Source organism: Bipolaris sorokiniana (assembly GCF_000338995.1).
Source record: "Bipolaris sorokiniana ND90Pr unplaced genomic scaffold COCSAscaffold_3, whole genome shotgun sequence".
Lineage (NCBI taxonomy): Eukaryota > Fungi > Ascomycota > Dothideomycetes > Pleosporales > Pleosporaceae > Bipolaris > Bipolaris sorokiniana.
Window position 1 is genome coordinate 1,515,174 of NW_006911897.1, and position 26,595 is coordinate 1,541,768.

Below are 26,595 nucleotides of genomic sequence, written 5' to 3' on the forward strand. Positions count from 1 at the left end.
GCAAGCACTCGCCCTCATGGACGTCATTCAAGCCGTCTCCGGCTATATCACCAAAATGGTGTCAGCCGGAGACAGTGCGGCAACTGGCACCTCCGCGGCCAAGATGAAGATCCTCCTGCTCGACAACGAGACTGTGGGTTTGTCTCCTCTGCCGGGTAGCTACGTGGTAGAAGCTTACATGGTATAGGTCTCGATTCTGTCGACAGCGACGACGCAGTCCGCTCTCCTCAATCATGAGGTTTACCTTACCGAGTACCGCTCCCCGCGACCCATGACGCGATACATGGCTAATGCTGCGGTAGCCGTCTGGACAACCAGAAGCGCGAGAAGATGCGACATCTTCGCTGTTTGTGCTTCGTACGTCCCTCGCCCGAGTCCATCCAGAGCCTGATTGAAGAGCTGCGGGAGCCCAAGTATGGCGAATACAACATATGTGCGTTTCCTACGCGGGGCTCAGACCTAGGGGCAGTTGCTGACACCAACAGACTTTAGCAACATTATCAAGAAATCCTCCCTCGAGCGCCTTGCTGAAGCAGACGACCATGAGGTTGTTCGTGCTGTCCAGGAATATTTTGCAGACTTCCTTGTAATCAACCCCGACCTCATGTCCCTTGGCCTCGGCTTTCCCGACCATCGCATATGGAGCACCAGCCCAGACGCCTGGAACCAGAACTCATTGCAGCGATCGACTGAGGCTGTCATGGCGCTTCTATTGGCGCTCAAAAAGAAGCCCTTGATCAGGTATCAAAAGAACAGTCTGCTTGTGAAGAAGCTAGCGACCGAGGTCCGATACCACATGACCCAAGAGGATCAGTTGTTCGATTTCCGCAAGACAGACACACCGCCCATTCTCCTAATAGTCGACCGGAGGGACGATCCCGTCACACCACTGCTAACGCAATGGACGTACCAGGCAATGGTGCACGAACTGCTCGGCATACACAACGGAAGGGTTGACCTGCGCGACGTGCCTGACATACGGCCCGAGCTCAAGGAAATTGTGTTATCGCAAGAACAAGACCCTTTTTTCAAAAAGAACATGTACCTCAATTTTGGCGATTTGGGTCAGAATGCCAAGGAGTATGTCGAGCAGTTTGCGTCCAAGCAGCAAGGGTCTCAGAAGCTCGACTCAATAGCAGATATGAAGCGCTTCATTGAAGACTTTCCAGAGTTCCGAAAGCTCTCAAGTAATGTTACAAAACACGTCACACTGGTTGGAGAGCTGAGTAGGCGGGTTGGAGAGGAGAGCCTGCTGGACATTAGTGAGCTCGAGCAAAGTCTGGCATGCACAGACAACCACTCCAACGACGTCAAGTCACTACAGAAGATAATACAGGATCCGAACGTGCCGGCCAACAACAAGCTGCGGCTTGTTGCCATTTATGCGTTACGGTATTCCAAGACGTCGTCCAACTCGACAGCTATGCTGCTTGATCTGCTTGCTGTCGCGGGAGGACTGTCACGGCAGCGCATCAACCTGATCACAAAGCTCATGGCCTATCACGACTCGCTGCAAGTGACGACTGGGGCAGGGGGTGTCCCTGATTTGTTCCAGGCCGGCTCCTTCTTTGGCGGTGCACGAGACCGACTAAAAGGCTTAAAGGGCGTGGAGAATGTCTACACGCAGCACTCGCCCCGCTTGGAAGCGACGCTGCAGGACCTGATCAAAGGCCGCTTGAGCCAGCAAGTGTACCCATTCGTAGAGGGTGGGGGATCGACCAAGGACAAGCCGCAGGATATCATCATCTTCATGGTAGGGGGAACGACATACGAAGAGGCCAAGATGGTGGCGCAGGTCAATGCTAGTTCGCCAGGCGTCCGCGTTGTACTTGGGGGCACCACGGTACACAACAGCACGTCGTTCTTGGAGGAAGTTGAGGATGCTGTCGACTCGTGGCCTGAGCCGGCTCCGACATCAGCGGCGGCGCGGATCAAGCGTGAGCTGGGAAGATGATGGATGGCACGCCGCCGTTGGCTGCAAGGACAGCGTTGGGCCAGGTTTGCGCGATAAAAGCAGAATGTACTATTGGGCTGGGCCGGCAAGGATCATGGCGTCTGACGTTGAGGCGAGCGGTAGGAGGAGCAGACTTATGTATGTATGTACCTATGTATGTATGCTGCATGCATGTCTAGGCCGATAGCGATGCCCAACATATGCAATCAAGCCGTTGGTCGTCCTTGTGGGTACGTCTGATGATGTCTGCCCCGCAGTGAAGCACGCACGAGTCTCTTTGATTGCATAGATAGTCGGCCGGCCGCGCCATGCAGACGATCGAATGTAGACTACGCTGTCCATGGGTGCAACATTCGCTTGGCTGGGTACCTGCATGGGCGCAGAAGGCGGCGAAAAGTCTGCTCTTGGTCTGTCGCAGCCGAGCAGGTCAGTCGTCCGACAAGGCTGAACACGTGCAGGCCCGCCCAGCACCGCCCAGCGCCCGCAGCCAGTGTTGAACAGAAGACGGCCGGGGTCGACGGCGGGCCGACTTCCGAGTCCTCTCCTCTCCATCACCTCAGCCACCCTCCCACCTCCGATCCCATGGCGCAAACATGACGATCGTGAGACATGCCAGAACAAGGACAGGTCTTGCAGTCTCGTGTGGTCCGCCGGAGAAATCCACGCCCCATCAACTCGTGCGTCGAGTGCCGCACACGTAAGTCGCGATGCTCAAAGACGCATCCCTGCCAAAACTGCACTGCCTTCGGCCGCGAATGCGTCTTCATCACCGTCCCTGAGAGCGCGGCGCGCAAGAAAGAGAGGGAGCAACGCGAGCGCGCCCAGAGCAAGAGTGGTTCTGCCGTCACCGTTCCAGACTGGACAAAGAACCTCCCCGTGCGCACCCAAAGTAGTGCAAGCGTGCCCGATGGCTATGACAACGCAAATTCCGTCGACACCACCACTCCCGGCACTCCGCCTCGCGACTACGAGTGGGAGGCCTACCAGCAGGATGTCGAGCCCGAGACAGACGCCTGGGAGCGCCTGCCTGCAGAGCCCGAGGAGACGCAGGACGACGTCTACGAGGATGAAAACGACGACGAGGACCAGATTGCCACCGATCTCACCATTCGCATCGGGAGGATGATCATCTGCGAAAATGTCACTGGCTTCTTTCGTCCCCAGTATGCCGAAGAGGTATTGTCTGCCTCTTTCTGTTTTTGCTCCTTTTTCTACTTCCTGAACATAAACTGAAATGCCGTGCAGCTTGGCAAGCTTTTGTCAGAGGGCTTCACCCTGTCTTCATCAGTCGCAGGCCAGAGAGCAACACAGTCATCGGCCCTCTTGTCAGCAGAGCAAATGCCTTCGCTTGCGCCCTCCTTGAACTTGCTACTAGGTGGCTCATTGTCTCTTCGTCAGCACGACGACGTGGATCCTCCACAGCTACCAACCAAGATGGAGGCAGACGCCCTGGTCCAGCGATATGCCCAGGCAGTCAGCCCACTTGCCCATGTTCTGCATCTACCATCCTTCAAGCGCCTGTTTGAACGCTTCTGGATGAACCTTGAGATTGGCAACCCGAATCAGAACTCATGTACAGCTTTGATTCTGGCAGTATGCATGGCTGCAGCCGCATCTGTTTCGCCTTTACAGGCAAAGTCGCAGTTTGGCATTACAAAAGAAGATTTGTTCTTGAGGTTGCAAAAGGCCACGGAACGAGCGCTGCTACGCGCCAATTGGGCTAAGACATCCAACATTCGCACTTTGCAAGCTTTGACTATTTACTTAGTATGTTGTTGATCTGTGACTACAGCGCGGCACGTTTGTTGACAATGATAGATACCACTCTGTCGAGCCCAGATATCCCGGGCGACGTCTGTTGTAGTGGGCGCACTTGTTCGCTTAGCACAGTGCATAGGCATCCATCGCATGAGCCATAGTTCAGCCAACAGCCTAACTCCTCTTCAACGGCACGTTCGATCCTTACTATGGTACCAGATATGTTTCCTAGATTTCAAGACAGCAGAGGCCCAAGGCCCCCATCCATCTATCCGATCAGACGATTTTGACATTGCCTTACCGCTGAACGTCGATGATGACGTCTTTGAGTTTGGCAGCTCGAGCTGGCAGCAGAATCCTACTTCGAGAAACGGCTGGACAGACGTTACGTTATCGCTCATCAGGTATGAGTGCAATGAGATCCACCGTCTCATCTTCCGCGGTAGAATCGAAATGGATCGCAAGCATATTACGCTCCACGATCTACGTGCCCGGGTAGAAGCCAAGAAACGCCAGATCCAGTCCAAGTACCTGCAATATCTCGATGCAAATGTTCCGATACAGCGTTACGCGGGCCTTGTTGCCACACTACTCATGTCTCGCTGCGACTCGATGCTTCTTTACCGCCATTTGCCTCAAACCTCGCTGCAGCCGCGATCCGAGTCTGAAAATCGCCTACGCGACGTACTCCTCACAGCTGCTCTGACGACACTAGAGATTGGCGCAACACTCGACACATTGCCATCACTTGCTCCATGGGCGTGGTATTCCACAACCTACCAGCAATACCACGCAGTGTTACTCCTCCTGACGGAGCTCTACCGCACGCCCGATCTCCCCCGCAAAGAGCGCATGGCCACGATTATCGATCACATTTTTGGCCACTGCTATGGCGTCGGAGTGCGAGAGCGCTGCTCGGATCTTTTGTTCACAGTCAAGGAGAATCTAGAAGCGTTTTACGTGATGAAGGGGTTCGACAAGAAACGCCAACAAATTGCGCCCCAGCAACATCCTACACTGCAGCCTCTAACGTCGTTTGGAGGCTCTGTCACAAGTCCCAGTTTTGGTGGTGGGGCCCACCATCACACGCAGTCTACGTCCTCTTCACATATCCATGGACAGCTGCAGCGGACACCTACGACCGGGACGCTAGACGGGTTGAATGTGGATTTTGATAGTATATTAGGGAGTTTGAATGGCGGTGGCAGCAATGGCGGTGGTAGCGGTGGTGTAAATGGCAGTGTACAAGACGAGTTTGACGTGTGGGCTGGAATGGGAGCTGCAGGAGCACAAGATACAGGCGGTGCCATTTTTGTACCTGTTGATCCAGGCACTCATCACAATGAGTTTGGAACTGCGAGTCCGAACGGAGGGTTGCAGCAATGGGTAAGTTCGTTGTCACTATTTTTTTGTCTACCATTTACTAATATACCGCCTAGGAAAACTGGAATTTTCCAACGCAGCAACAATAATGATGACTATGTCAACGGCGAAGATGTTACTGAATTGATGTTGATGCCCATGTACCTGTTGAAAGACTTAGACGACCAACCAACATGGGAAAAAAAAGAAAGGAAGAGACACGTCATTATCCCACCATATTCAGCATACACACATAAAAGATACACACTTGAATCCCCCCCCCCCCAAAAAAAATAGACCATGTATACATACTTGTTCTTTCGTAATGCATCGTGTTTGTGTAAATTCCGCACGTTACACAAGTATTTTCCCTTTGCCTCCGAGCGAGGGAGAAGGGGGTCCTTCAACCAACCCCTGCAAACAGCAACGAACCTTTTCGTATCCGGATAATAATTAGTAGCGGAAAATCTATGAATAGCCCCCCCCCCGGTCGGTCGCTCGGTCGGTCGCTTGGTCGCTCCACACCCACACGATGACGACGATGGTCCAACGGATCCGAGTTATTGATTCTCGAAATCCAACTCCACCCACCTTTCTATTCCTAGAAATACGTTTGGATGGAGGAGAAAGGGGAGAGAGGGGGGGGGGGGAATACGTTTTTTTCCAAAATAAAAATAAAAATGACAACAATCAATAGTTACGTACATCATCCATGTAAACTATGTCGGAGAAAGGAAAAAAAAGGGGAAGGGGGGTAAGGTGAGCATGATGGGAAAGAAGAAACTATGCACGTCATCTCAGAACTCTATATTTTTGTGTCATATTGATCGAAAACCCCTCCAACCATCCGTCGCGTGATCTTGGCCTCACCGCTCCCGTTTATCAAGTTTGTTTTTTTGTACTAACGACTGACGAAAGCAGAGACTGTAGTAAAAAGAAAAGGACAGGTTTACCAAAACACATGTACACAAGCAGAGACCAGAGAGAAAAAAAGTCAAGTATTAAATACGCCGTAGTGCACCGGGGACTGCCCTGCAGTCTCCCATGACAATAAAAAAGATGATGCCAACCCCCCCCAATCATCATTTTTTCTTCAATTCATTTGCTCTATCCCCGGCCAAACGCAGTAAAGACATGTCTAGTGTAGCGTTGAATCACGAGATACCAACTCCGTGAAATTCACATGCTGCGTCAGCAAGGAACACGACTGATATGCGAAACAAGATCAAACTAGGTTCATCAAGGGATACTAGTAGCGCGTCACTTGGGATTCGCTCAAGGTGCTTCTCTTCATCGGTGGAGGTGGCGGAGGCTTCTTGGATCTCGATGGAGGTGGTGGGGGAGGAGCCTTTTTGGTGGTGCCGCCCTGTTCGGCCGCCGTCCAGCTTGCAGCCCGAGACACAACGTTACCGCGTCCGCTACCTATGGACGAAGTGGTGTCGGGGCTGGGCGGTGACCTGTCACGTCTGTAACCACTTCCATTTGATGGCGCATAGTCGTCGTCATAATCGTCGGCAAAGGTGTTTTGTTGGTTGCTGCTGGTCTGGCGGACAGGACGAAGGCTACTACGGCCAGCAGATATGACGGAGGATTCAGTGGGCGCACGAGACAATTTGCGAGCCGGGGAGTCGTCGCGGTAACTATTGGAATCATCGTACGTTGAGGTGCGGCTAATGGAAGGACGCAGAGCATAGGTACTCTGGGAGGGGCTAGGGCCTGGGGAGCGACTTCGCTGTTTGGTCAGTTTGGGAATGGTCATTCGTGGCACCTCAGGTTCCGGCTCTTCCTCGACCGGGTTGAAACGTTCGGCATAACCGTGGGCGGTATTGGACCGGGAGCGCGAGGGGCGGGATGGGGTTGCTCTAAGGTCCCTGTGCATTGTGTCAGCTCTGTATTGGCCGCCCTGCTGATCAATATTTGCTTACTGGACAGGCCACTCGCGCTTGACATTGAGCAAGATCTCACGACAGCGATCGTAGTAGCTCAACTCTGCCTCGAGGAAAGCAGTGAGGTCTTGAACCATGTCAACTTCTGATTCCTTGATGTCCTGCATCCTTCGGAAGACCTCCTCGCTAGTCTCCTCGTATTTTGCCTTTTGTGAGCGGAGCTCTTCCTCCATGCGGAAGTCTTCCTTTTTGGTCTTTTGCATCTTTGCGAGTGAGGTATCATAGGCCAGGCGACGTTGCTCGAGCTTCTTGCGGGTAGCCTGGATGCGATTAGCTTATGTGAGAGCAATGATATCGCTTCGAGGTGGTGACGTACCTGGTACTCCTTCATCTGGACCAGAGAGCGGTCAAGACCCTCGAGCCATGTTGAAGTGGCGCTCTGTACATACGTCTCTTGGACTCTAGCCAGACGCTCGTTTGCTCTACCCAGAGCTGGTCGAGGTTAGCAGGAGCAAGGAAGGAGCGAGTGAGGCGAGGGCGTACATGATAGGCAGTTGCCAAATTCCGAGTCTGGCTCAAAGTCCTCACCGTGAGAGACCATGGAGGAGCCCAGATGGCCACCTGGAAGTTGCTTCTCCTTGTCGGCGCCCTCTGCGCGCCTGGAGAGCGACTTGACGTAGATGGCCATGGCAGCGTGCATCTTGTCCATTCCTAGGAAGGAGAGGTCAGCATGGCTTGGGGAGAGGGCAGCAAGCATACATACCTTCATGGCGCAGGTTCATCTCCACCTCGAGAGCCTTGAACTCGTCGGACAGGCCCGTACGGGCCTCTGCGCCCATCTTCTCGTTTGTCCATTGCTTGAGGCGGTCGAATTTCTTGTTGATGTTCATGGTTGCAGTGTAGCGAGTGTACAAGTGGCCAGAGTGGAAGGAATGAGCAGCAGAATGGCGAGGCGGGGAGGCGGTGGGTGGTGAGAGCAAGTGCTGGGCCGTGTGCAGGGGTGCGGATTGCGCGTGCACCCAAAGATAGAGCCGGGATGGGGGGTGGCGATCAGTCTGCAGCGAAACGAGGGCGAGTGGGCGAGGGAGAGAGTGTTTGGGAGGAGGGAGATGAAAGGGAGGGACAAACGGAGGACGGACAGCGGGTGGGTGCAAATTGATGGGCAAGCAACAGCAGTAGTTAGTTAGTATATGTAGGTATGAATGTATGGGCTGGGCTGGGCTGGACGGGCAGATAATAATTCCTACTACTTACTAGGACCAACCAGCCGTTCCCTTCTCCTGGGCCAGCGTGCAGTCCAGCCCTGGTCATACTGCGGGGGCGGCGGCGGCGACGGCGACGGCGACGAATGGCCCACTAACCCCCCAAATGGCTGGCTGGTTGGTTGGTTGGGGTCAGGACATCGGACGTTGGGCAGAGCGTGTGCTGCGCAACCACCTCGCCCTCTGCTACACCTGCGTTTCACTCGCCCATTCCACTCTGCCAATACCCACCCCGTCCACCCCCCGTCTCCCATCGGTAGCCGCCCACCTCGTCTTGCCGTGGATTCTCTGATTGTCTCCTCCCAAGCGCCGCCACGGCCTGTGTTGGTCCTCCTAGTGCACCGTCCAGACTCTCCACCATGCACCCATGCAGCAGCTTGTCCGCTATCGCTGTCGCCTTCCTATATCGAGCCAGCCTTCCGCTGCTGATGCCATCATCCTCGTGCTTCTATAATACGCCGTCTTGTCTGCAGCCCATCGCATTGTCCGCCTCGCTAGGCTGCGGTGCATTGTGACGTCGTTTGCCTATGACCATACGTATATACATGTATGTACAGTGCCGTATAACTATGCTTCTCACGCGTCTATGTATGTGTGTACACACATATGCACATAGATACGCTGCACTAATCTGGTCTTACAGAGCCAAGTAATTCCCACAAACCTTGCCGGTTTGCAGTGATGCAATCCCTCTCCTACATACTACGCATACGTAGCTGTCAAACCATGGCCAGTGCACGTGACTATGCAAGCGCCAAACTGACCACTTAACCTCAACCGCGCCTTGGTCTTCAACCAGTTCGACACCACACCGACACCCTTCTCGCATCACCTTCTCCCACACATGTGTGACCAAACCCTCAAAGCCGATGCGCTGCACTTGAACGCTCACCCAGACTAACCCCATATGGACCACAAACAAGCCTGCACCTACGTTTCCGTACCCGCATCACACACTAACCCCGTCCATCATCTTGTCTGGGACGCTACCCCCAGTCGCCATGGCCACTTGCATCAAAGCATGTACAAGAATGCGAAGTGAGGTTGACATCTCCAAACTTGGCAAAGAGACGGACCTGTGCATTTGAGCCTCAGATGGTATCCACCAACGTCAAAACAGTCATCGCGTAGTATGCGCATACATCGCGGGTCCTGCTTGGGCGACGCGCCTATATCTCCTGTGCAATGAACTTTTTTTCAGGTTTCTCATGGATCCATCATCGTGGCAGCGCACGGCAACGAACCACCGATCAACATCTGTCATTATCTTGCACACACTCTTAGTTCAGACGACTGGGTAGACCAGTGTCGTAGGATGCATGTTTGGGACATGCTCGAGGCAAAGGCGAGTGCTGAAGCGGTGAAGCGGTGGTGGGAGCGGGCCTTGTTGGTGCAATATGTAGAATGCCCAGATATAGTCGACAGCCGCGCTTTGACAAGAACATCATATAGGCCAATGACATGTTTGCTGTCGGAATTTTGCGTTGTAGAGACATGCGGTATGCTCGTCCCTCGTTGTTAATGACCTGTTGCATCGCAAAGAGCAGTTCTGCGTGAAATTGCCCATTGTCTTGATTAGCCCAGCGACGGAGATTTATTTTAGACGATCCTTTGTGCTAGCCGACTGGCATTACCTCATGCGTCCCTAACCTTGCTCTATTCGCAGTTCCTCTCCCGCTACCGCAGCCGCAACTACCACCACCACCAACTAACAACATCAACCACCACCACCCCCAGTAACCATGGCCGACTCGGACTCTTCCCTGTCTTCTGCGCCTCCTACCGACGATGAAATGGACGTCCAAATCACACAGGCGACGACCGCAAAGCCTGCGCCCCAGAAAAAGAGAAAGAAGAATGGGACCATCTTGACTTTCTTCAAGCATCGCTCGCCTTCCCCGCCCCCGAGGAAACGGGAACCCTCTCCACCCCATGAGCCGGTGCCAGAGGACAACCCAGACATTGCTGTACGTATTGGACGCGTCAGTCGCGTCCAGACGCGCCGTGTTGCGTCGCAATCGCGACCCATTTCTCCCTCAAGCCAAAACTAATCCCATGTGCCACAGTTCATTGTCATGTTTCGTTCGCGCTTCAACGAAGCCTTCCCCCGCGGCTCCCCCCATGTCGGCCCACAGGACATTGAATCAGGTGTTGCCGAACACACTCCATCGGCCGATGTCGAGGGTCTGCTGTGTTCTCTGCTTGGCCTTGTCCTCAATCGCAAGAAACCTGTCGAGTTAGTCCAGCCCTCTCGCCCGCTCCCAATACCCATTTCTCGGTCGCCCACTCGCTCCGCACGCAATAACATAGCACGCATACTGACGTGGTTATTCTCTGTAGAAAAGGTCACTATGGTCGGGCTCTCGAAGAAGCCATCCAAACCCAGAGGTCGCAATGGCCCACCAAGTGGACCACCAATCCCCTTAACGGTGGTCGCAGCTTCAATACCATGACATCGGAAGAGCGGGTGAGCAGTCTTGGAGTCCCTTTCGCTGTCGTATGCTGACGAGCGCCCTAGATAACCCTCCTCCACTCGCTGTGTCTATGGAGTCTTAACCAGAACGAGCAGGTCAAGAACATGATCAACACAGCCTACAAATCACGGACTACCAAAGACAGGCAAGACACAAACATCCCCTTGTCGGTGCAGGCCTGGGGCCGTGACGGCGATAAGCGGCGGTACTACCTAGTCGAGGGGCAAAACGATACCCATTTCCGTGTCTACCGCGAAACAGATCCCAAGCTAAAAAAGGTACAGTGGATCAGCGTAGCTGGTTCCATCGAACAAGTGCAGGCGCTAGCGAAGAAACTGGAAGAGGTCGACGGTCACAAAGAAGCAAAGGCACTAAGCGAGCGCATGCTCAACGCTGTCCCACGGTTTGAGGCTTCAGAAGTTGTATGTTGTACACCAACTATATACTCCACTCATACTAATTACATTCTAGAAACGAAAGCGACGCGAATACACCCGCCAGCGCAAGGACGCTTTCACGCGTCCCGAACCTGGCTTCTCTTTGTACGAAGGTCGCACTCGTGGCAAGCGCCAGCGATATACATTTGATGAAGAAGACGATTTTGACTCGGACAACCTTTCTGTGCGTAGATCCGGGCGGCAATCGGGTCGCGACACTCCTGCTGCACCCTCTGGGCCAACTGTCACTGCGAGCGGTCGCCAGGTACGGTCTCGCGCAACCGGCCTGTATGGAGAAAAGCTTCATAGCGGACAGGTTACCGATCACCCATCGCCGGCCACGGGTGACTACGTGCGATCGGACGTATCAGAGGAGCCCCAGTCAGGCCATGGTCGGGCAGCACGGGCTGCGAATAGAGGTGCAATCAACGAGCGTACATTGAACCGGACGATGAATTCAGAAGATGACGAGGATGCAACATCATGGGACGGGGGAGATGATGATGAGGAAGAACCTGATCAGATGGATCTTGACGATGATGAAGACGACGCCGGTGCTGATGACGATGAGGAAGAAGATGACGAGCCAAGCTTGATGGTCACCCTCCGTTATCGTAAGCCAGGCTCTGACACCCAAGACAACGAGACAACCATGGGCAACGGTGCAAGTCAAGATGCTGCAAAAGTTTCCAAAGCACAGCTGCCACAATCACTGCAGCAGGATACTACGCCCCGCATCGAGCCATCGGCATCGATGGTGCAACTAGAGGCACCCTCAGCAGCTAACGGTCTCTCAACACCACAACAGTCCGATACGGCGCCCGTCATCCCCAAATCACAAGAATCGTCCGTCGCCAACTCAGACGCCGCATCCAAACCAGACAGCGGCTTCTTCTCAGCGCCAACCCCGCCATACAGCGCACCCGAAGAAGCAGCAAAGCCCCAAATGTCAACAGACCAAACCTACATCAACGTCGAGGTTCCAACAACGCAATAGACGCATTTACAGTACTTTCCTCCATCGTTGTCATATCCCCCACATGATGAGACACTCCACCTTGTCACTTTTTTTGTTGCTTTTCTGCTCGGGTGGATAATTATATGCTTCTTTTGCCATGTGCAAGCAATAATGACATACCCCCTCCTCTGTTTTTTTCTATCTTCGTCCTGCAAGCAGTGTCGTTTGGGTTGGTAGTGGCTAGGTTAGAAAGTAGGGGGGATGGGCATATATACATATACATGTGCGTGTGTGTGTGTGGAGGCAAGAAGGGAAGGAAGGGAGATGAAAAGTAGAAGAGAAAGAAAAAGTAAATAATGGATACCCATGTTGCGAGTTGTGGCTTCATCCTTGTTCTGTTCTAACGCTTGTATGGTTTTGTGAGATGAGGCTTGTATCTTCTTTCCTGCATGTATAGAGAGAGAGAGTGTGTGTGAATAGGATATGTGAACGAGGTGTATTAATCAAGCATATGATACAACAAGGCAACTAAAGCCCAAAATTTGGAGTCTTTTTTCTTCCCTTTCTGCTTAGCAAGATAATATCCCCCCCCCCATCCCGCATTTGCTGCTGGATTTAAAAAAAAATCTAATCTTACATTCAAAACGTCCATCTAATCATATCATCATACAATCATCGAGGCAGAGCACCAGGCATACCTGCCGCAATCCCAGTCGTAGTCCTGCTCTGCAACTTAGGTCTCGCAGACTGGCGCCCTCGGGGCGGCTCGCCGCGCCAGCGCATGCTGTCAGCGCGGTGCTCTCTGCCATCAGCTGCAGAACTTGGGTTGCGGACACCAGCTCTAATCTCTGCTTCGCGCATCTTCTGGCCCTCTGCCTCGATGCGTTCCTCCAGCGTGACGTTTTCGGATATCGGACTGGGAATGTACGAGGTCGCAGGGGGTGCGGTCCCGTTTCCGTCCATGACGGCGATTTCATCCTCGTCGTCGCTGTCTTGGAGTGCTGTGTCGGCACCGGCTGTTGTTGCTGCCCCGCCTCTGGTGTTGTGTTTGCGGGGCCAGAGCGAGGGAAGGACGATTTGCTGGAAGCGTGGTTCTACGGCGCGCTCGTCAAACCAAGCGTGCACGCGCGACTCGATGAGCTGCGCTATCTTGGGCACGTCTTGGAGACGCGATCGGGATCCGACTAAGGAGCGCACCGAGAGGTCGAGACGGTAGTCGTCGAGGAACGTAAAGGCAAGGGTTGTGGGACGATGTGGAGGCGCGCCAGAGGAGGACGAAGGACGGCGCTGAGAGGCATTTTGGTGCGTATCTGGTTTTGGCGATGACATGGGTGCGGGGGTCGACGGAGGTGATGATGAAGGTATAAAGGACACTACCAGTGTTCCTGAGAAGCGCACGATACTAACAGCAAGGGCAACTGGCAGAACGGCAGACTTTGGTTTTGGCCAATTCAGATTCAACGTTGTCTCTATGCCAATGGTAATGACGTCGCTCAGATCCACGTCCATTCGAGCCTGAAGTCTCTCTTTTTCATTCCCCGCATTCCCCGGTCCGTACCAGAAGCCGTCATCGGCAGGCATAACTCTGCAGTTGCTGAATATGGGAAACTCATCGCCAAGCGCTATCTCAGTCACTCTGATGTCGCCAATCCAGTCGGGCTTGCTGCCGGCATTCAGTACATCTGTGAGAGACGTCAGGATCGCATCGTCCTGTCGCGCATCTGCTCTCAGTTGTGCGATAGTCTGCGCAATGAGCACATTGAACCAGTCTAGGCTCTCCGGTTGGTGTCCTTTGACGTTGTAATATGTCTTTGCAAGTATGGTTGCTATGCTCGGCCCTCCCATACTCTCCTCTCCCTTTCGTATAATACTCCGAGACGGCTTGTGTCGCAATGAAAGTGACGTTGAATTTGCCCGCGCCCGCAACTGCTTGTACGATTGCTGGTGTGCTAGTGTTCGAGCTCGTCGCAGAGAATTGAGGTGCAGTGCGCGCTCATCAGCTGAGGGAGGCTCTCCAAAAATGAAGAACTTGATGAAGCAGAAGATTAGCAACGCAATGGAAAGCTGACCAAGTAGGAAGCCCTGGGTGAAGGAGAGCCTGCGGCATGTTAGTGGGGGTTCACCCAAGTTGAGAGGTTACAGTACGATGAGGCACCGCCCTGTGTGACGGGCAGCGGCACCGGCATAGGAACTTCTTGGGCCATATTTGCGACTGTGTTCTTACTACCTGCTTAACACTTCCATGTTGTGCATGTGGGTTGTGGTTGTTTACAGAAGAATCCAAGACGCAATTGTACATCAACCAGAAGGGAAGGATGATGGCGGGCAGGGAATTGGAAGCTACTATCGATAAGCGTGACCTCCCCTTCTACCTCTGATCCACACCTCGTCTCTGCAACCCATGACTCTCCAGACACCCGACCGCCCCTCTCCATACTCTGCCCTTGCCTAGGATGCCCATTCTCTCAAAGGTCATCGCCTTTCGTACTCCCACGAACCGCGTTGCTGCCATCAAGGCGGCCAGAGTAATTCGCTCAATCAAGAGCCGATACCGAACTCAGGCCTTCCTCTTCCTGGCGTACCACTTCTTTCTCACGTCGCCTATGCACCTCGACATCTTCATCATGTTCTTCATCCTCGTGAGCAACTTCATGAACCGGCAACAGGCGTTTCCCAATCAACTGGCCATTGACGCTCTCCGCTTCCTAATAGATGAAAGGAGGTTCGTTATGCCTTAATCGCTGGATGCAGTTACACTGGAAATCATTTTGGACTGGCATATGTTGCGGGAGAGTATTCTACTCACAGCGTATCTTATGAGTCCCTCATACACCTCGGCATCTCTTTCACTTGCAGAATACGGAGATAGCGGCAGTTGCATCTCCGATTGGCCGACTAAGCTCCCCGCCTCGAAACAGCTTGGGGTCGCATCTCATTGCGGACATTCGCAATGTCCATATGGACTTCGACACGTTGAGCCAAAGCCTCTCACCAGGCGGGGCCATTCAAAACCCAACCCTCACGCTGCCTGCCACATGCGAGCCGCCATCTGAAAACAACCCTCCGAAACGGGCAGTATGGATTGTAAGACGCGCTTCTGTCTACTAGACACGCGCTGAGTAGCTAACGCCTGTTCTCAGGTCTTTGGAGCGACCGGCCACATAGGGCGATCCCTGGTTCGAGCGATTCTAGCACACGGCGATCAATGCACTGCAGTCGGATGGTCCCAAGAGAACACATGGGAGCAGATGGACAAGTGGCAGAATAAGAACTGTTTGGGTTTGCTTTGCGACGTCCGAGTGCGGGACACGGTGAATTGGGTGATCAAAAAGAGCGTCGACTATTGGGGGCGCGTGGACGTGATAGCGAACAGCACCGGCTACGGCGTCATTGCTGCTTGTGAAGATCAGGACGACTACGACCTACGTAATCAGTTCACCACCAACTTTCTCGGCACTCTACATATCATCCAGCTTTCGCTCCCCTATTTTCGCGCTCAAAATTCTGGCCGCTACCTTATATTTTCCTCTACGGCTGGGTCTCTCGGCGTGCCCGGACTTGGTCCGTATTGCGCGACAAAGTATGCTGTTGAGGGTCTCATCGAGTCCATGCTGTACGAAGTGGACATTTTCAACATCAAAGCAACCCTAGTCGAACCAGGCCATGTTCGGCTGGACGAGCCAGATGACAATGTAGTGGCCCCTAGCTATACCTCTGCTCCTGCCCACGGAGCAGGGCCTCCTAAACCGAAGCGGTACGGTCACTTTTCTGTAAAGCCAAATCCAAGCAAGCCATATTCCAATTTGACTAGTCCTGCACAACACGCGCGGCGGATGGTACAGTGGCTAAATGACCGGCAGCCGGTGAGTGCCGTGAAAAGCGCTGAACTCATGTGGCAACTGGGTCATTGTAGCTACCCTCCGCTGCGCTTGGTCCTGGGTAGTTATGCTGTGGAAAGTATCCGGGACCGTATGAAGAGTATCACGGAAGAGGTATGTAAATGCCTCACTGTCTCATGAATGCACTGACACATTGTAGATTGAGGATTGGAAACACCTTTCGTTCCCAGTCTCTATGCCTCCAGAGGATGAGGAGAGAAAGGATGATGCCAAAGAGGAACAAGACCAGGATGAAGAACAAGATCAGGAATGATGGGTTGGGCATTTCGCATGCTGGTGCGATGGTGTTGTTATACCCTTGCCGCGCATATCTTGGTCAAGAAGATAATACTGTAAAAGATAATCTATACCTGCGAATGTATTAGCACCGCAACCTACCTCAACAAACTTGGAAACACTCCACCCTCTAGTGTTATGCGTCTCACAAAATCTATTTATGGGATAAGTGCTCCATCTCAGTAACGATACATGTAGCACAAGACGGCAATACTGGAAGTATTCATCACAGCTGTCTTTTGTCCCGACCTGACTACAAGAATTCCAAGCCATACCGCGAACGATGCGTCCCTTGAAGCAAATAGGAACCCCACGCTAACCTCGCGTATTTACCAACGCACGATATAGCGCCTCTGCCGTGCGCACAGATCAAGCGTCAATGTGGGTCTCTTGCCCGTGTGCGTGCAATGAAAAAAATCCCGCTCTTCCCTTCCTCACACCTAAAAGCAAAAAAGGAAGAGTAATGCATCGGCCGGGAATCTACTCATGTGTTAGTTAAGTGTCTGAATTGAACATTGTATAGCTGGGAAATCGTACCGAACCCGGGGCTAGCCGAAGTTGATCTTTTCATCCACTGCAAGATGAGATGGAATTGAAGAATGGCAACGGCTAATTTTACCACTAAACCACCGATGCTATTTGCTGTGATGGTTTATTACACTGGAGGTTCAATGGACCCTGTGCTGGATTGATGGCCGGTGGTGGGATTGTAAAGCAAATATTGTAAGTAAAACAGCGGGACCGGCCCGTAGTAGCGAGGGAGAACGATCCCCATTCGGATCCGCAATTGGGCTAGCGCGGTTGCGGTGGTCGGCGTGAAAATGCTTTTTGGTACTACCTCATATGTGCTTGTTCGTCTTGGGCTATGTAGCTATTGATGACGTGCACACCGCTGGAGAGGCACTTTTTCTCTGTCTATTGGGCCAGGTAATGCTGCACTGTACTTATGTGGCAGATACGACAATTTCCCTAGCTTTCTTTTTGTCTTGTAATTGATTGTGCGATTCAGTACTAGTACGCCAACTCAGATGTTCCCAAAGACAAAAATGTAAAGTTTACTTTTATGGAAGATGGCAATGCGTCTCGGTAGGTTGACGTGGCCCCAATACTTGCTCAGTAATCATGCATCCAGTAATTTGTTTCGTGGCATTTTTCTATATTCGTCTCACACCGGCTGCACTGATAGACTAAATCGCAAAGCATAGTATTACTAAATAGTCCTATTTCGGGTTGTTTGCTAAGGCTCCAGATTATCAATGAATGCGTAGCCTACGTACGTGCAATCACCGTTTGTGACGCTGTCTGTACAGCCGATGAGCCCCAGTGGCTTGGCTACTAAAGAATATCAGCATTCTGGCAATTACACACAGCCTAAGTAATGCCAATCAGCATGGCTTGTAGATCTGGTATGAGCCGTATCCTTCTTTAATGTGTTTGCATTTATCCGAAATCCTGATCCACTTGAGACCGATAGTATGTTTTCCTACGTCTTTTGTGAGCCACGTATTTCGGCTGTGGTCTGAAAGTACAGCGAGTATTGGATTTTGAACTTACCTCCAGGAAGCGTAAAATACCCCTTGCTACCCCCATGGTTTTCCATGCAATTTTCCGGCGTTCCGCAATGAAAACCGTCAAGCTCCCCCGTCCCATCTGTCTCTCCAACAGATACACCATCCACAAACACCTCAAAGTGTTGACACCTCCCAACTGAATCAGCTACCACGAACACGCTTCCCTCAGCTACTTCGACCTCGTGCTCAAACATTTCAGAGGGTTCATACGAGTTTTTGACATGAGGTAGTGTGATTTCCCTCCATGGTTGGATGATTTCAGTAGTGCAGGGTTTTTCAACAAGCTGATGTGGTGGCTCTACCGGTGGAGGCGCAGGATCCACGACGGGAGGGCGGGACTGGTTGAATGTCATTCCGTCACTACAAGTGCAAGCGCAAGTCTCTGGAACTGGGTTTTCGCAGGTCAGAGAAGGCACGTAACCTAGAACCATACATTAGTGATGGAACTCATTCATCTAACAGTGAACGCGCACCACTTTGGCATGTCAACATGCTACCAGAGACCATGCTACCAGGGAACATGTTCATTCCGGATTGTGCGTGCACAATCTGGCTGGTGAGAGTGGCAATAGTGGCTATGGAAGCACGCATATTGTCGGTTTCTTGAGATAAAAGATGGAGATGGTAGTCGATACAGAATGAGTTTGTAGAGTTTCTTTCAAGGAAAAGTTCCACTCTATATACCTCGAAGAAATCGTTTAAATTCCTTGTGTCCCCCTATCCTTGCTGGAAAAAGAACAGTGCGCCACACAAGTAGTGAGTGCCACACCGACTGAAGCCCATAAGCCAAGCAACACACACACCGCTGTGAATAGATAGATGTTCATGTCTACATGCCCTTCGGTTAAGGTAGGGGTTTTTGACAGTATGGATAGAAGATGTGAACAGGAAGCATGTACGTGTCTACTCAGCGGTCATTCATTGGTTAGTATCTATTTCCGAATATTCCTCTTCGTTATCAGAAGATCCAAGTGATTTGCATTGGCCCAAACGCGAAAGATTTGGTCACAAGCAGTCATTTTCGTAAAAACTAGACATACTCGGTACGCAACGTCGAAGCCATACGCAATTATTCCGCCCATTAGCAAAAACGGGTATAGAATAGGATCAACGTCTTGAAAAAGCAGTAAGACTCCACTCGACTAGCGCCGGAACCCCGCGAATGTTCCGTATATATCCGGATCGACAAGATACAAACACAGCTAAACAAAAGTTTAGACTTCTTTTCTAGCGGTGCATGCACTTGTAAGAGGTCATACGCAGGTGATGCTGTGCTGTGAGCATGAACTCTAGACGACCAGGCAACGCGCTCGACCAGAGCAAGGCATAGCAGTCTGGATAAAAAACCAACCATGGGTTAGTCAATAGTTAGGTACCAGATCTTTAGGAATGAACAATATATAAAGCATGTCTGTGGAGCTCATTATACCTATCCATCACTTCACATTTCATCTTCTTGTTCTTGAATCCATTACCTATACAGACACTATGAGAGCTTCTTTGGTATTCCTCGTTTCGACCCTTTCTATAGGCGTTTACTCCTTCGAAACCCAGCAAGTGCTCGGGTCGGCCAACCCTGCCGGGACCTCGTACCAATGCCAGAACGGTAAGTAGACTCAAGGCCCGAAACGTTTCGCGAAGCTTACAAAATCTAGGTGCAACGCCTGCAGCTACGTGTACTGATCCATCAAACGTGCCCACATGCTCCTGCTCCTGCTCCAACGGCGTCATGTACAATGAGTCGCTCTCTGCCCATACCTCCAGAAATCCCAACCCCTTTCCCGACACCTGCCAGGCTGAAAAAGACAACTGTCTTGAGCGCGAAAAAACACTCACCGCCCAAGTTACCGAGGCTCAAGAGAAGCGCACAGAGTGCGAGGCAACATCCCTAGCTGACCGTCAAAAGGCGGAACTGGATGCCTTGCAACAGGATCAGAAATGCAAAGTGGAGTTGAGCAACAAGGACGTAGAGATCTCTCAATGCAAGCAACAGTCGAACAACGACATTAATGCTGCAAACAGTGCTTGCAAGGCGCAGTTGAGCAGCAAGGACATAGAGATTACTCAATGCAAGCAAAAGTCGACCAACGACCTTAATGCTGCAAACAATGCCTGCAATGCCAAGGAAACTCAACTCAACGCAAAGTTCTCTGACTACCAGAAGAACAATTACAGATATGTCGGGTGCTATGAAGACAACAACAGCCGAGTGCTAGCGAAGCACAGCAAGAGAGACACCAATATGACGCCCGAGATGTGTGCGTCTTTCTGTCAGGACTATACCTATTTTGGAGTCGAAGTTGGCTGGGAATGTTACTGTGACAACGCTATTAAGAGTGGTTATAGGAAGGTCAGTGGAGGTGATTGCGGTTACAAGTGTCAAGGCGACTCCGGCCAAATCTGTGGAGGTGAATGGAGGGCTTCTATCTACTCAAGACAAGCATAGGTTGTCTGAGGGAGCCTAGGCAAGATAGACAGAATAGGGTATAGGGAAGGAAGCATCGACTAGCATCGACGTGGGGACGTAAATTGAACTGGAAATCAGGGTAGATAATAGTATCATCGTAGATAGTAATATAATCTTGTGTACCGACCTATCTCCCAATGTGAGATCTGTTTGTTTCAGCGACAGCTGGATCAAAGAAAAGTGCAAACTTCAAACCAACACAATAAATCTCCCGCCAAAGATGTGTCAGAGCTTCCAAGCAAAGTCGAAGAAAAGCGCAGCACAATAGCTTGATATCAGTCAGTGTCTAACACTCTTACTCTATACCCTGACAGCATCTTAAAATTAAATCAACTCCCTGATTCATCCGAAAATCAATTATTAATCTCTACAGCAGCACTCGTAGATATTTTCCTAACCAAGACAAAAAGGTCACAAAAAAACCCCCACACTCCAAATACCTACAAACCCGCACATCTCAAGCCAGCACCTCCACGCTCCATTAAACCTAGTATACTAGTCCTTTCAACGCCAAAAATCCATCTCGCAGTCAAAAAACCCCTCAAGTCAACCATGCTAATCTGCGCGATGAACACGTCCCATGCGAAACACGTCAACGGAAGCGATTCATTTACTAAGACGCGAAATAACCAATCTAACAGCGATCGAATTTTTTCTATCCCAAATAGCCCTCTCTAATAATAAAAAAGGGACTCCAATCTAATTTATTGTATCATTGGAGTCCAGACAGGGGAGATGGAAGACAAGATTTCTCAGTCGCACCACGATCAATGCATATAAAAAAGAAGAAGAAGAAGAAGAAGAGACGTGACTAAGTTGGCAGGGCCAAGTCCAAACAAACGCATATCGAGAACGAATGATACCAAAGTAACACACTTTAAACTGCTCTGAGCAATATCAAAAGACGAACAGCCGAGAAATGTAAATATCGCAAAAATGACACTTTTTTTTGATCAGCCATGTGCAACAAATGTCATACTTAGCAGCCAAGTACGTTAAAACCGTCTGCACGCCCTGATCCCTATTCCCAGCGACTCTGGTTGCTTGAAAAAAAAAGCGGGTGCTCAGAACCAGAACCACTCCATTACGCCAACCTAAAAACATAAAACCCTCCAAAAATTACCCCCTTACCACCTATCTCCTCCCCCCATTAAGCAACCTAGCCTCACTCTCCCTCTCCTCCCCCTCCTCCTCAAATTCACTAAGCTCAAACTCCTGCACTCCCCTCGCACTCTCCTCATCCCCCTTAACCTTCCCCCACCCCTTATCATCCGCGGGGTTAGGAAACGGCGTCGCACAAAGCCGATTTCTGAGTGCAGGATAATATCTCCTATACGTATAGTGCGCGATAGCGAGACCGAGCAGGGATCCCACAGTGACATCGTAAACGTCATGTCTGTAGTCTTCGCAGCGGGAGATAGCGATGAGCGCGGCGCCGAGTAAAGGGGCGAGAGCGAAGAGGACGCGAGCGAGGTCTGCGCGAGGACGGTAGACGTGGCATTGGCCAGCGAGGAAGAGGGAGAGGTAGCCGAGGCCGCTGAAGGCGAAGCTGCTGTGGCCGCTGGGGAAGCTGCGCCAGCCGTCGTGCAGGATGTGGTGGTCTGTTTCGGTGCAGACTTTGTATGTGACGAGCTGGTGGGCAGGGGTTCCGGGCGCGGGTTTGCAGCGTGCGATGAGATCTGGGCGGGGGCGGCCGACGGCGTTTTTGATTACGTCGGTGATGAAGCTCGTGAGGATCAGGCTGATGATTAGCCCGAGGATGGTGACGTGGGCTTTGTGGGAGCCGGGGCGGAAGAGAAGGGCCCATACGACGAGGAGGCCAAGGGGAACGGCGGCGGAGAAGATGAGCAGCCAGCCGACTGATACGCGCTCGATTTCGGCATGGGGGTATCCAATGGCGAGGTTATCGAGGAAGAACATGCGGTGGAAGGGCTCGGTGAGGAATTGGATCTGTACGTCGAGTGTCAATTCTTTTCTCTATAGCCGGTCTTGAGTCTCTTCTTTCTTCTTGCGTGACGTACCGGGATATAGCCGCATAATAGAATAGCTATGCCTACATAGTCCGAAGCATACGAGCGCTACTTGTAGCCGAAAAAGGCTCCATTAGTTATTGTAAACATGTGCAAGATAGCGCACACACACCTGCCAGAAGCGGGCTGCTGCTCCGAGAAAACCCGGCGAGTTGACCAGGTCATTGGAATTGAGCCTATGCGGTTGTGCAGGCATGTTTGGCGTGGGCGAACGAGCATGCGCGCATCGAGTAGAGAAAACAAGTCGAGTAGTCGTGGCGGGCTTTCGGAGGTGTGGCTTCAACTCCGCAAACGGCAGGCATGGCACGGGCCGCTGCCGCTAGTGCAGAGTTAGCGCGCGGGATCGTCTTGTCGAGCATGAGATGGAGGGATACATAGTAATGCAATCACTTTTCTCAATTTTCATTTCACTGTCATGTTCCATATCTTTAATTCCAATTAAATTTAGGATATCTAGAAGAAATACAAAGGAACTCTCAATAAGTAGACGTTAGCATCCCCAATCTCCCCCCATCAACCACAACCACACTCCCATTCAAGTACGCCCCCGCCAGCCCCGCCATCCACAGCACCGCCCCCGCAATATCCTGCTCGCAACCCGTCCTCTCCGCAGGGATAACATTCTTATCCAGTATCCCGCTCTGTAGCGGATTTAACCCCCCAATAATGCCTGTCGTCATGTCAGACGGAAAAACGCCGGGAGCCAGCACGTTGCAGCGGATGCGATAGGGGGCTAGCGATGTAGCTAGCATCTTCATCATGTGTGTGACTGCAGCTTTGCTGCTGTTGTATGCGAACGAGGCGCCTGCGAGGCGCGAGAAGCCGCCGATGCTGGAGGTGGCGATGATTTGGGAGCGCACGTTGGCACAGAAGTTGCCTTTTGTGTTGCCGGCGTCGAGGAGAGTAAGAAAAGCGAGGGCAGTGTAGTATACACCTGTTACATTTACAGCGTAGATTTGTGTGAAATCTTGCATGGGGCTCTGAAGGGCGTGCGCTCGATATTCGCTGATTGAAGGCAAAGGGTCGTCTGGTGTGGCTTTGAGTGGTCTTGGGCCCATGATGCCTGCGTTTGCAATGACCAGATTCACATAGCCTATTTCGGATTCAATTTTCGCCACGATTTCGAGCAACGAGTCTTGAGAGGTTATGTCTCCAGATAGTGGTATGACGACGTTTGGGTCGATGCTATTGGCGGCGTCGCGCAAAACGTCTTCTCGGCGACCGACTATGTAGATTCGGTGTGCGCCGTTCGCAGCCAGCGCTTTTGTCATCATCAGACCGATACCTGTGAAGCTCAGCGCTGAGCCCAGCCATGTTAACCAAGCGCGGACTACCTGACCCGCCTCCTGTTATGACAGCAACAATGCCTTTGACATTGAAGAGCGCAGTTGCCGAGAGTTCTGTCGACATTTTGGTATGGAACCCAGATCTGGTGTGAATGCAAAAAAGATAGATAATATGGCTAGTCATCGTTGTTATATGTCGATGTTACGGCTCCACTTCCCGGCTCAGTGACACACATGCAAGCCAACGAAAACAAACTCGACTAATGCCGCCCGCCGGTTGCCCAATGATGCATAAGAAAAAGATTCCTCCCATTTATCCAAGATCTAACAACAATTCTCACTTGTCAGCATGCCGACTCTTTCGCGCAGTAATCCACTTGAAACTCGCACACCAGCCTTCTACCTCGCCGCGCTCCGAACGCTCGACATAATCTTTAATCTCCTGCTGTGCCAACCGCACATCCGCCCTCAGCTCGTCTTCAGTCCACACTTTGTTCTTGCTGCCCCACCGCGTCAGGAGACGTAGGCAAACAGGCTCGAAAATTTCCATGCCAAGTACAAACATCATCTTGCCTAGGGATTTCTGCGCCTCGCCTTCTGCCCATTGCCCCACAGGCACATTGACATGAGTTGTTTGTATATCCACGAATCCCGCTTCTTCAAGATAACTGTGATGCATGTAGAAAAGACCCAGGGGCCGTCCAGATCGGAAAGATGCTTCCATAAAAGCGACATATAACTTGCGCAAGGTGGGCATTGCAATCTTGTCGCCGGGGCCAAGGGGTACTTGGCCCAAGTCCCAGTCTGCCAACTCGACCCATCCACCAGGCGAGAGACTCTTGTATATCTCTTCATAGACGCCTTCCCAGTGGGTAAAAGTCCCTTTCATGTTTCGCAGGTGGATCAGCTCAAATTTATCACTGAAGTGCCAACCCGGTTCCGATTGAGGATTCAAGGAAGTCAAGTCAATTGTGAGGGATTCTTCTGATAGATTTGACGGACTTGTGGCATCGCTTAGTCCAGTATCCTGGTGTATTTTTCTCGGAGATTCGATTGGATGGCGGTGAATCATGTTAGTTGCCAAGTCCAGCTCCGCGAGTTTGGCGATCAGATCGTCGACATCGATTTCTCGCCCCCAAACGTCGAGATCATCAAGTTCCCAAGTCACTCCAGATTCGCCTAGCGTGGCTTCAGTGGTTTCAATGTCCCACTCGGTAATGTCTATTCCAACGACTTCTGCATGGGGGTACTGCTGTGCCATGGACACAGCCCAGTGGCCTGGTCCCGTGCCGAGATCGAGGATTCTACGGGTAGAGGGTAGCAGTTTTGTCGTTGTCAACCTTCCCTTGAGTGCTCGAAGGAAGATCTCGTGTTGCAAGGATAAGCGATCCTGCTCCACAAAGTCGTTGTTGGGCTTGTAGACGCAGGGCAGATAGTACGACTCATTAGCGTATGTGCGGCCATTTTCATGGACATAGTCAAGGTCGTCAGAGGCAAGTGTGCGAACAGAGCGACTATCGCAACGACTGTCAGCTGTGGTTCATGTGCGACAAGTGGCGATGGAGGAGGATCGGTTGGGCAGCAGGTTAGCCGTCAGCAGGCTCCAACCCCTGTCGAATGCGGACAGTTGGCAACGCAGCGGCTTGGGGCCAGCAAAGGATGCAGCGATACGAGAGGAACATAGGAGAAGCGGCGGCATACATGGACTCAATGGACGCTGAATCGTCCGAGTCAGCTCTTGGGCGTTTGAGTGGAGGCCCTGCGTGAGGGGCAACCACGTCTTCGGGTGGTGGCGGTCCCTCGTCCATGGCGCCGGAAAGCCGACAGGCTGCAGAGGGGCCGAACGGATCTCGTTGGGCAAGTCCAGCAGAGGATGATGGTGAGGTCGAGCGAGGGCGCCCGCGACGTCTTTACGTACGCGATGCCAATGGATCCCTTCCAAAGAGGCTGGTGCAAGAGCTTGACGTTGCGTCTGCTAAGCGATGGTCGCTTGATGTTGGTTGGGGGCGCGCGCATCCAGCCTGGGTATACATATGGACCTTGCAGAAGGTACTAGACTTGAAGCGTGGATCCATGCCCGCCCTCTCTTTCCATGCTGACATGCTTTGCGCATCATCTCCGTCTGACCACCTCCGTCTGACCACCTCCATGATGAAATCCCGCCCTCTGAACCCTATGTCTATGTACTTACGCTGCCGCCAATCAGTCAGCGAGCCAGCGAGCCGACATGTCCACCACACTCACCATGTGTCCCGACGAGAGAGCACAAGCACCCGGGGACAGCCATTGCGACGTTACATGGCAGTGTGAGCTCCATCATATCATGGCCTGAGGCGCACATGGCCCCACGTCTGTACATACACGGAAGCAAGGTGCCTCAATGCATGGCGCCCAAGAGGTTCAGGGCTGCTGCATCAACCCCAGGCTGCTAGGTGTTTGCACCGGACCGTCTTCGGTCTCTCTCAGCTACCCTGCCCATCTCTCGGGGTCTTGAGGCTAGTTCAACACCTGCATGCACCGGACCAAACCCCCGGAAGAGCCCGAGAACCCCTTCATCATACCTACGTACGTACGTATGTACATGTCTGTGTGCTGTCACCAACATACCCGCCGCATATGCATTCTACCCAGGGAAGCCTGCCGGGATTCCGCCTTCAGCAGCTACCTTCTACGCCCACAAAGCCATGTCATATTTCCTTTCCCACTCCCTATACTTCACGTCGAGAGTTCAAGTTCGCGCGGCCTGACTCGTGGCGGCGCGGGCTTTATCCTGGGAAGACTGCATCGGATGTGGTAATCGTCCACTCTCCATCCCCCAACCGGGCCAACACAAGCCCGCAACCCCGGGGTGCGGGACACGTATGTACATGGGTGAACTCTTTTGACATCTTTTTTTCCAGATTAGATTAGATGGGAACAGAAAGGGACTGGCTTGTTCACACAATCACATTACGTGGGACAATAACAGCCTGACA

General features: G+C 52.1%; 13 protein-coding genes across 13 annotated transcripts; 5 read left to right on the plus strand and 8 right to left on the minus strand.

Annotated features, from left to right (window-relative positions):
• Positions 1 to 16: 16 nt before the first annotated feature.
• COCSADRAFT_179114 (uncharacterized protein) lies at positions 17 to 2,200 on the plus strand (the record flags this gene model as incomplete). The annotated part of the gene is made up of 4 exons (XM_007698920.1): positions 17 to 133; positions 188 to 252; positions 303 to 433; positions 486 to 2,200. The coding sequence occupies 4 exons, from the start codon at positions 17 to 19 to the stop codon at positions 1,952 to 1,954; spliced, it is 1,782 nt and encodes a 593-aa protein (XP_007697110.1). The 3' UTR covers positions 1,955 to 2,200.
• A 363-nt stretch (positions 2,201 to 2,563) lies between these two features.
• COCSADRAFT_82687 (uncharacterized protein) lies at positions 2,564 to 5,184 on the plus strand (the record flags this gene model as incomplete). The annotated part of the gene is made up of 4 exons (XM_007698921.1): positions 2,564 to 3,130; positions 3,200 to 3,721; positions 3,773 to 5,098; positions 5,152 to 5,184. The coding sequence occupies 4 exons, from the start codon at positions 2,564 to 2,566 to the stop codon at positions 5,182 to 5,184; spliced, it is 2,448 nt and encodes an 815-aa protein (XP_007697111.1).
• A 710-nt stretch (positions 5,185 to 5,894) lies between these two features.
• On the minus strand, positions 5,895 to 6,242 carry COCSADRAFT_289448 (uncharacterized protein). Its single transcript, XM_007698922.1, has one exon. It carries the CDS (start codon positions 6,158 to 6,160, stop codon positions 5,957 to 5,959), a length of 204 nt encoding a protein of 67 aa, XP_007697112.1. The 5' UTR covers positions 6,161 to 6,242; the 3' UTR covers positions 5,895 to 5,956.
• An 81-nt stretch (positions 6,243 to 6,323) lies between these two features.
• COCSADRAFT_83594 (uncharacterized protein) lies at positions 6,324 to 7,850 on the minus strand (the record flags this gene model as incomplete). Its single annotated transcript, XM_007698923.1, has 5 exons — positions 6,324 to 6,945; positions 7,000 to 7,280; positions 7,337 to 7,452; positions 7,504 to 7,671; positions 7,724 to 7,850. The coding sequence occupies 5 exons, from the start codon at positions 7,848 to 7,850 to the stop codon at positions 6,324 to 6,326; spliced, it is 1,314 nt and encodes a 437-aa protein (XP_007697113.1).
• A 1,465-nt stretch (positions 7,851 to 9,315) lies between these two features.
• Positions 9,316 to 9,752, minus strand: COCSADRAFT_289462 (uncharacterized protein). Its single transcript, XM_007698924.1, has one exon. The coding sequence runs from the start codon at positions 9,716 to 9,718 to the stop codon at positions 9,503 to 9,505; it is 216 nt and encodes a 71-aa protein (XP_007697114.1). The 5' UTR covers positions 9,719 to 9,752; the 3' UTR covers positions 9,316 to 9,502.
• A 153-nt stretch (positions 9,753 to 9,905) lies between these two features.
• Positions 9,906 to 12,621, plus strand: COCSADRAFT_136446 (uncharacterized protein). Its single transcript, XM_007698925.1, has 5 exons — positions 9,906 to 10,189; positions 10,289 to 10,458; positions 10,563 to 10,689; positions 10,741 to 11,118; positions 11,168 to 12,621. Exons 1-5 carry the CDS (start codon positions 9,965 to 9,967, stop codon positions 12,128 to 12,130), a joined length of 1,863 nt encoding a protein of 620 aa, XP_007697115.1. The 5' UTR covers positions 9,906 to 9,964; the 3' UTR covers positions 12,131 to 12,621.
• A 54-nt stretch (positions 12,622 to 12,675) lies between these two features.
• Positions 12,676 to 14,281, minus strand: COCSADRAFT_34260 (uncharacterized protein). Its single transcript, XM_007698386.1, has 2 exons — positions 14,237 to 14,281; positions 12,676 to 14,189 (listed from the first exon to the last, which is right to left on the minus strand). The coding sequence occupies exons 1-2, from the start codon at positions 14,275 to 14,277 to the stop codon at positions 12,764 to 12,766; spliced, it is 1,467 nt and encodes a 488-aa protein (XP_007696576.1). The 5' UTR covers positions 14,278 to 14,281; the 3' UTR covers positions 12,676 to 12,763.
• Positions 14,282 to 15,049: 768 nt separating this feature from the next.
• Positions 15,050 to 16,243, plus strand: COCSADRAFT_82014 (uncharacterized protein; the record flags this gene model as incomplete). Its single annotated transcript, XM_007698926.1, has 3 exons — positions 15,050 to 15,175; positions 15,232 to 16,083; positions 16,130 to 16,243. 3 exons carry the CDS (start codon positions 15,050 to 15,052, stop codon positions 16,241 to 16,243), a joined length of 1,092 nt encoding a protein of 363 aa, XP_007697116.1.
• A 1,146-nt stretch (positions 16,244 to 17,389) lies between these two features.
• On the minus strand, positions 17,390 to 18,480 carry COCSADRAFT_34262 (uncharacterized protein). The gene is made up of 3 exons (XM_007698387.1): positions 18,311 to 18,480; positions 17,821 to 18,258; positions 17,390 to 17,749 (listed from the first exon to the last, which is right to left on the minus strand). The coding sequence occupies exons 1-3, from the start codon at positions 18,426 to 18,428 to the stop codon at positions 17,652 to 17,654; spliced, it is 654 nt and encodes a 217-aa protein (XP_007696577.1). The 5' UTR covers positions 18,429 to 18,480; the 3' UTR covers positions 17,390 to 17,651.
• A 797-nt stretch (positions 18,481 to 19,277) lies between these two features.
• On the plus strand, positions 19,278 to 20,430 carry COCSADRAFT_34263 (uncharacterized protein). The gene is made up of 2 exons (XM_007698388.1): positions 19,278 to 19,443; positions 19,493 to 20,430. Exons 1-2 carry the CDS (start codon positions 19,326 to 19,328, stop codon positions 20,281 to 20,283), a joined length of 909 nt encoding a protein of 302 aa, XP_007696578.1. The 5' UTR covers positions 19,278 to 19,325; the 3' UTR covers positions 20,284 to 20,430.
• A 587-nt stretch (positions 20,431 to 21,017) lies between these two features.
• On the minus strand, positions 21,018 to 22,568 carry COCSADRAFT_179122 (uncharacterized protein). Its single transcript, XM_007698927.1, has 3 exons — positions 22,447 to 22,568; positions 22,326 to 22,382; positions 21,018 to 22,254 (listed from the first exon to the last, which is right to left on the minus strand). Exons 1-3 carry the CDS (start codon positions 22,528 to 22,530, stop codon positions 21,439 to 21,441), a joined length of 957 nt encoding a protein of 318 aa, XP_007697117.1. The 5' UTR covers positions 22,531 to 22,568; the 3' UTR covers positions 21,018 to 21,438.
• A 242-nt stretch (positions 22,569 to 22,810) lies between these two features.
• Positions 22,811 to 23,759, minus strand: COCSADRAFT_179123 (uncharacterized protein; the record flags this gene model as incomplete). The annotated part of the gene is made up of 2 exons (XM_007698928.1): positions 23,669 to 23,759; positions 22,811 to 23,619 (listed from the first exon to the last, which is right to left on the minus strand). The coding sequence occupies exons 1-2, from the start codon at positions 23,742 to 23,744 to the stop codon at positions 22,811 to 22,813; spliced, it is 885 nt and encodes a 294-aa protein (XP_007697118.1). The 5' UTR covers positions 23,745 to 23,759.
• A 26-nt stretch (positions 23,760 to 23,785) lies between these two features.
• Positions 23,786 to 25,428, minus strand: COCSADRAFT_111247 (uncharacterized protein; the record flags this gene model as incomplete). The annotated part of the gene is made up of 2 exons (XM_007698929.1): positions 23,786 to 25,134; positions 25,322 to 25,428. 2 exons carry the CDS (start codon positions 25,426 to 25,428, stop codon positions 23,958 to 23,960), a joined length of 1,284 nt encoding a protein of 427 aa, XP_007697119.1. The 3' UTR covers positions 23,786 to 23,957.
• Between the last annotated feature and the right edge of the window lie 1,167 nt (positions 25,429 to 26,595).

Coding starts and splice junctions, on each gene's coding strand:
- COCSADRAFT_289448 (XM_007698922.1), bottom strand. CDS start 6,160: ATGATGATTGGGGGGGGTTGGCATCATCTTTTTTATTGTCATGGGAGA.
- COCSADRAFT_136446 (XM_007698925.1), top strand. CDS start 9,965: ATGGCCGACTCGGACTCTTCCCTGTCTTCTGCGCCTCCTACCGACGAT. Junction 10,190..10,288: donor AGGACAACCCAGACATTGCT/GTACGTATTGGA, acceptor CATGTGCCACAG/TTCATTGTCATGTTTCGTTC. Junction 11,119..11,167: donor GGTTTGAGGCTTCAGAAGTT/GTATGTTGTACA, acceptor ATTACATTCTAG/AAACGAAAGCGACGCGAATA.
- COCSADRAFT_34263 (XM_007698388.1), top strand. CDS start 19,326: ATGAGAGCTTCTTTGGTATTCCTCGTTTCGACCCTTTCTATAGGCGTT. Junction 19,444..19,492: donor CTCGTACCAATGCCAGAACG/GTAAGTAGACTC, acceptor TACAAAATCTAG/GTGCAACGCCTGCAGCTACG.
- COCSADRAFT_34262 (XM_007698387.1), bottom strand. CDS start 18,428: ATGCGTGCTTCCATAGCCACTATTGCCACTCTCACCAGCCAGATTGTG. Junction 18,259..18,310: donor CATGTTGACATGCCAAAGTG/GTGCGCGTTCAC, acceptor GTATGGTTCTAG/GTTACGTGCCTTCTCTGACC. Junction 17,750..17,820: donor GTATTTTACGCTTCCTGGAG/GTAAGTTCAAAA, acceptor CAAAAGACGTAG/GAAAACATACTATCGGTCTC.
- COCSADRAFT_179122 (XM_007698927.1), bottom strand. CDS start 22,530: ATGCCTGCACAACCGCATAGGCTCAATTCCAATGACCTGGTCAACTCG. Junction 22,383..22,446: donor CAGCAGCCCGCTTCTGGCAG/GTGTGTGTGCGC, acceptor GGCTACAAGTAG/CGCTCGTATGCTTCGGACTA. Junction 22,255..22,325: donor TATTATGCGGCTATATCCCG/GTACGTCACGCA, acceptor CTCGACGTACAG/ATCCAATTCCTCACCGAGCC.
- COCSADRAFT_289462 (XM_007698924.1), bottom strand. CDS start 9,718: ATGTCTCTACAACGCAAAATTCCGACAGCAAACATGTCATTGGCCTAT.
- COCSADRAFT_34260 (XM_007698386.1), bottom strand. CDS start 14,277: ATGCCGGTGCCGCTGCCCGTCACACAGGGCGGTGCCTCATC. Junction 14,190..14,236: donor ACACAGGGCGGTGCCTCATC/GTACTGTAACCT, acceptor AACATGCCGCAG/GCTCTCCTTCACCCAGGGCT.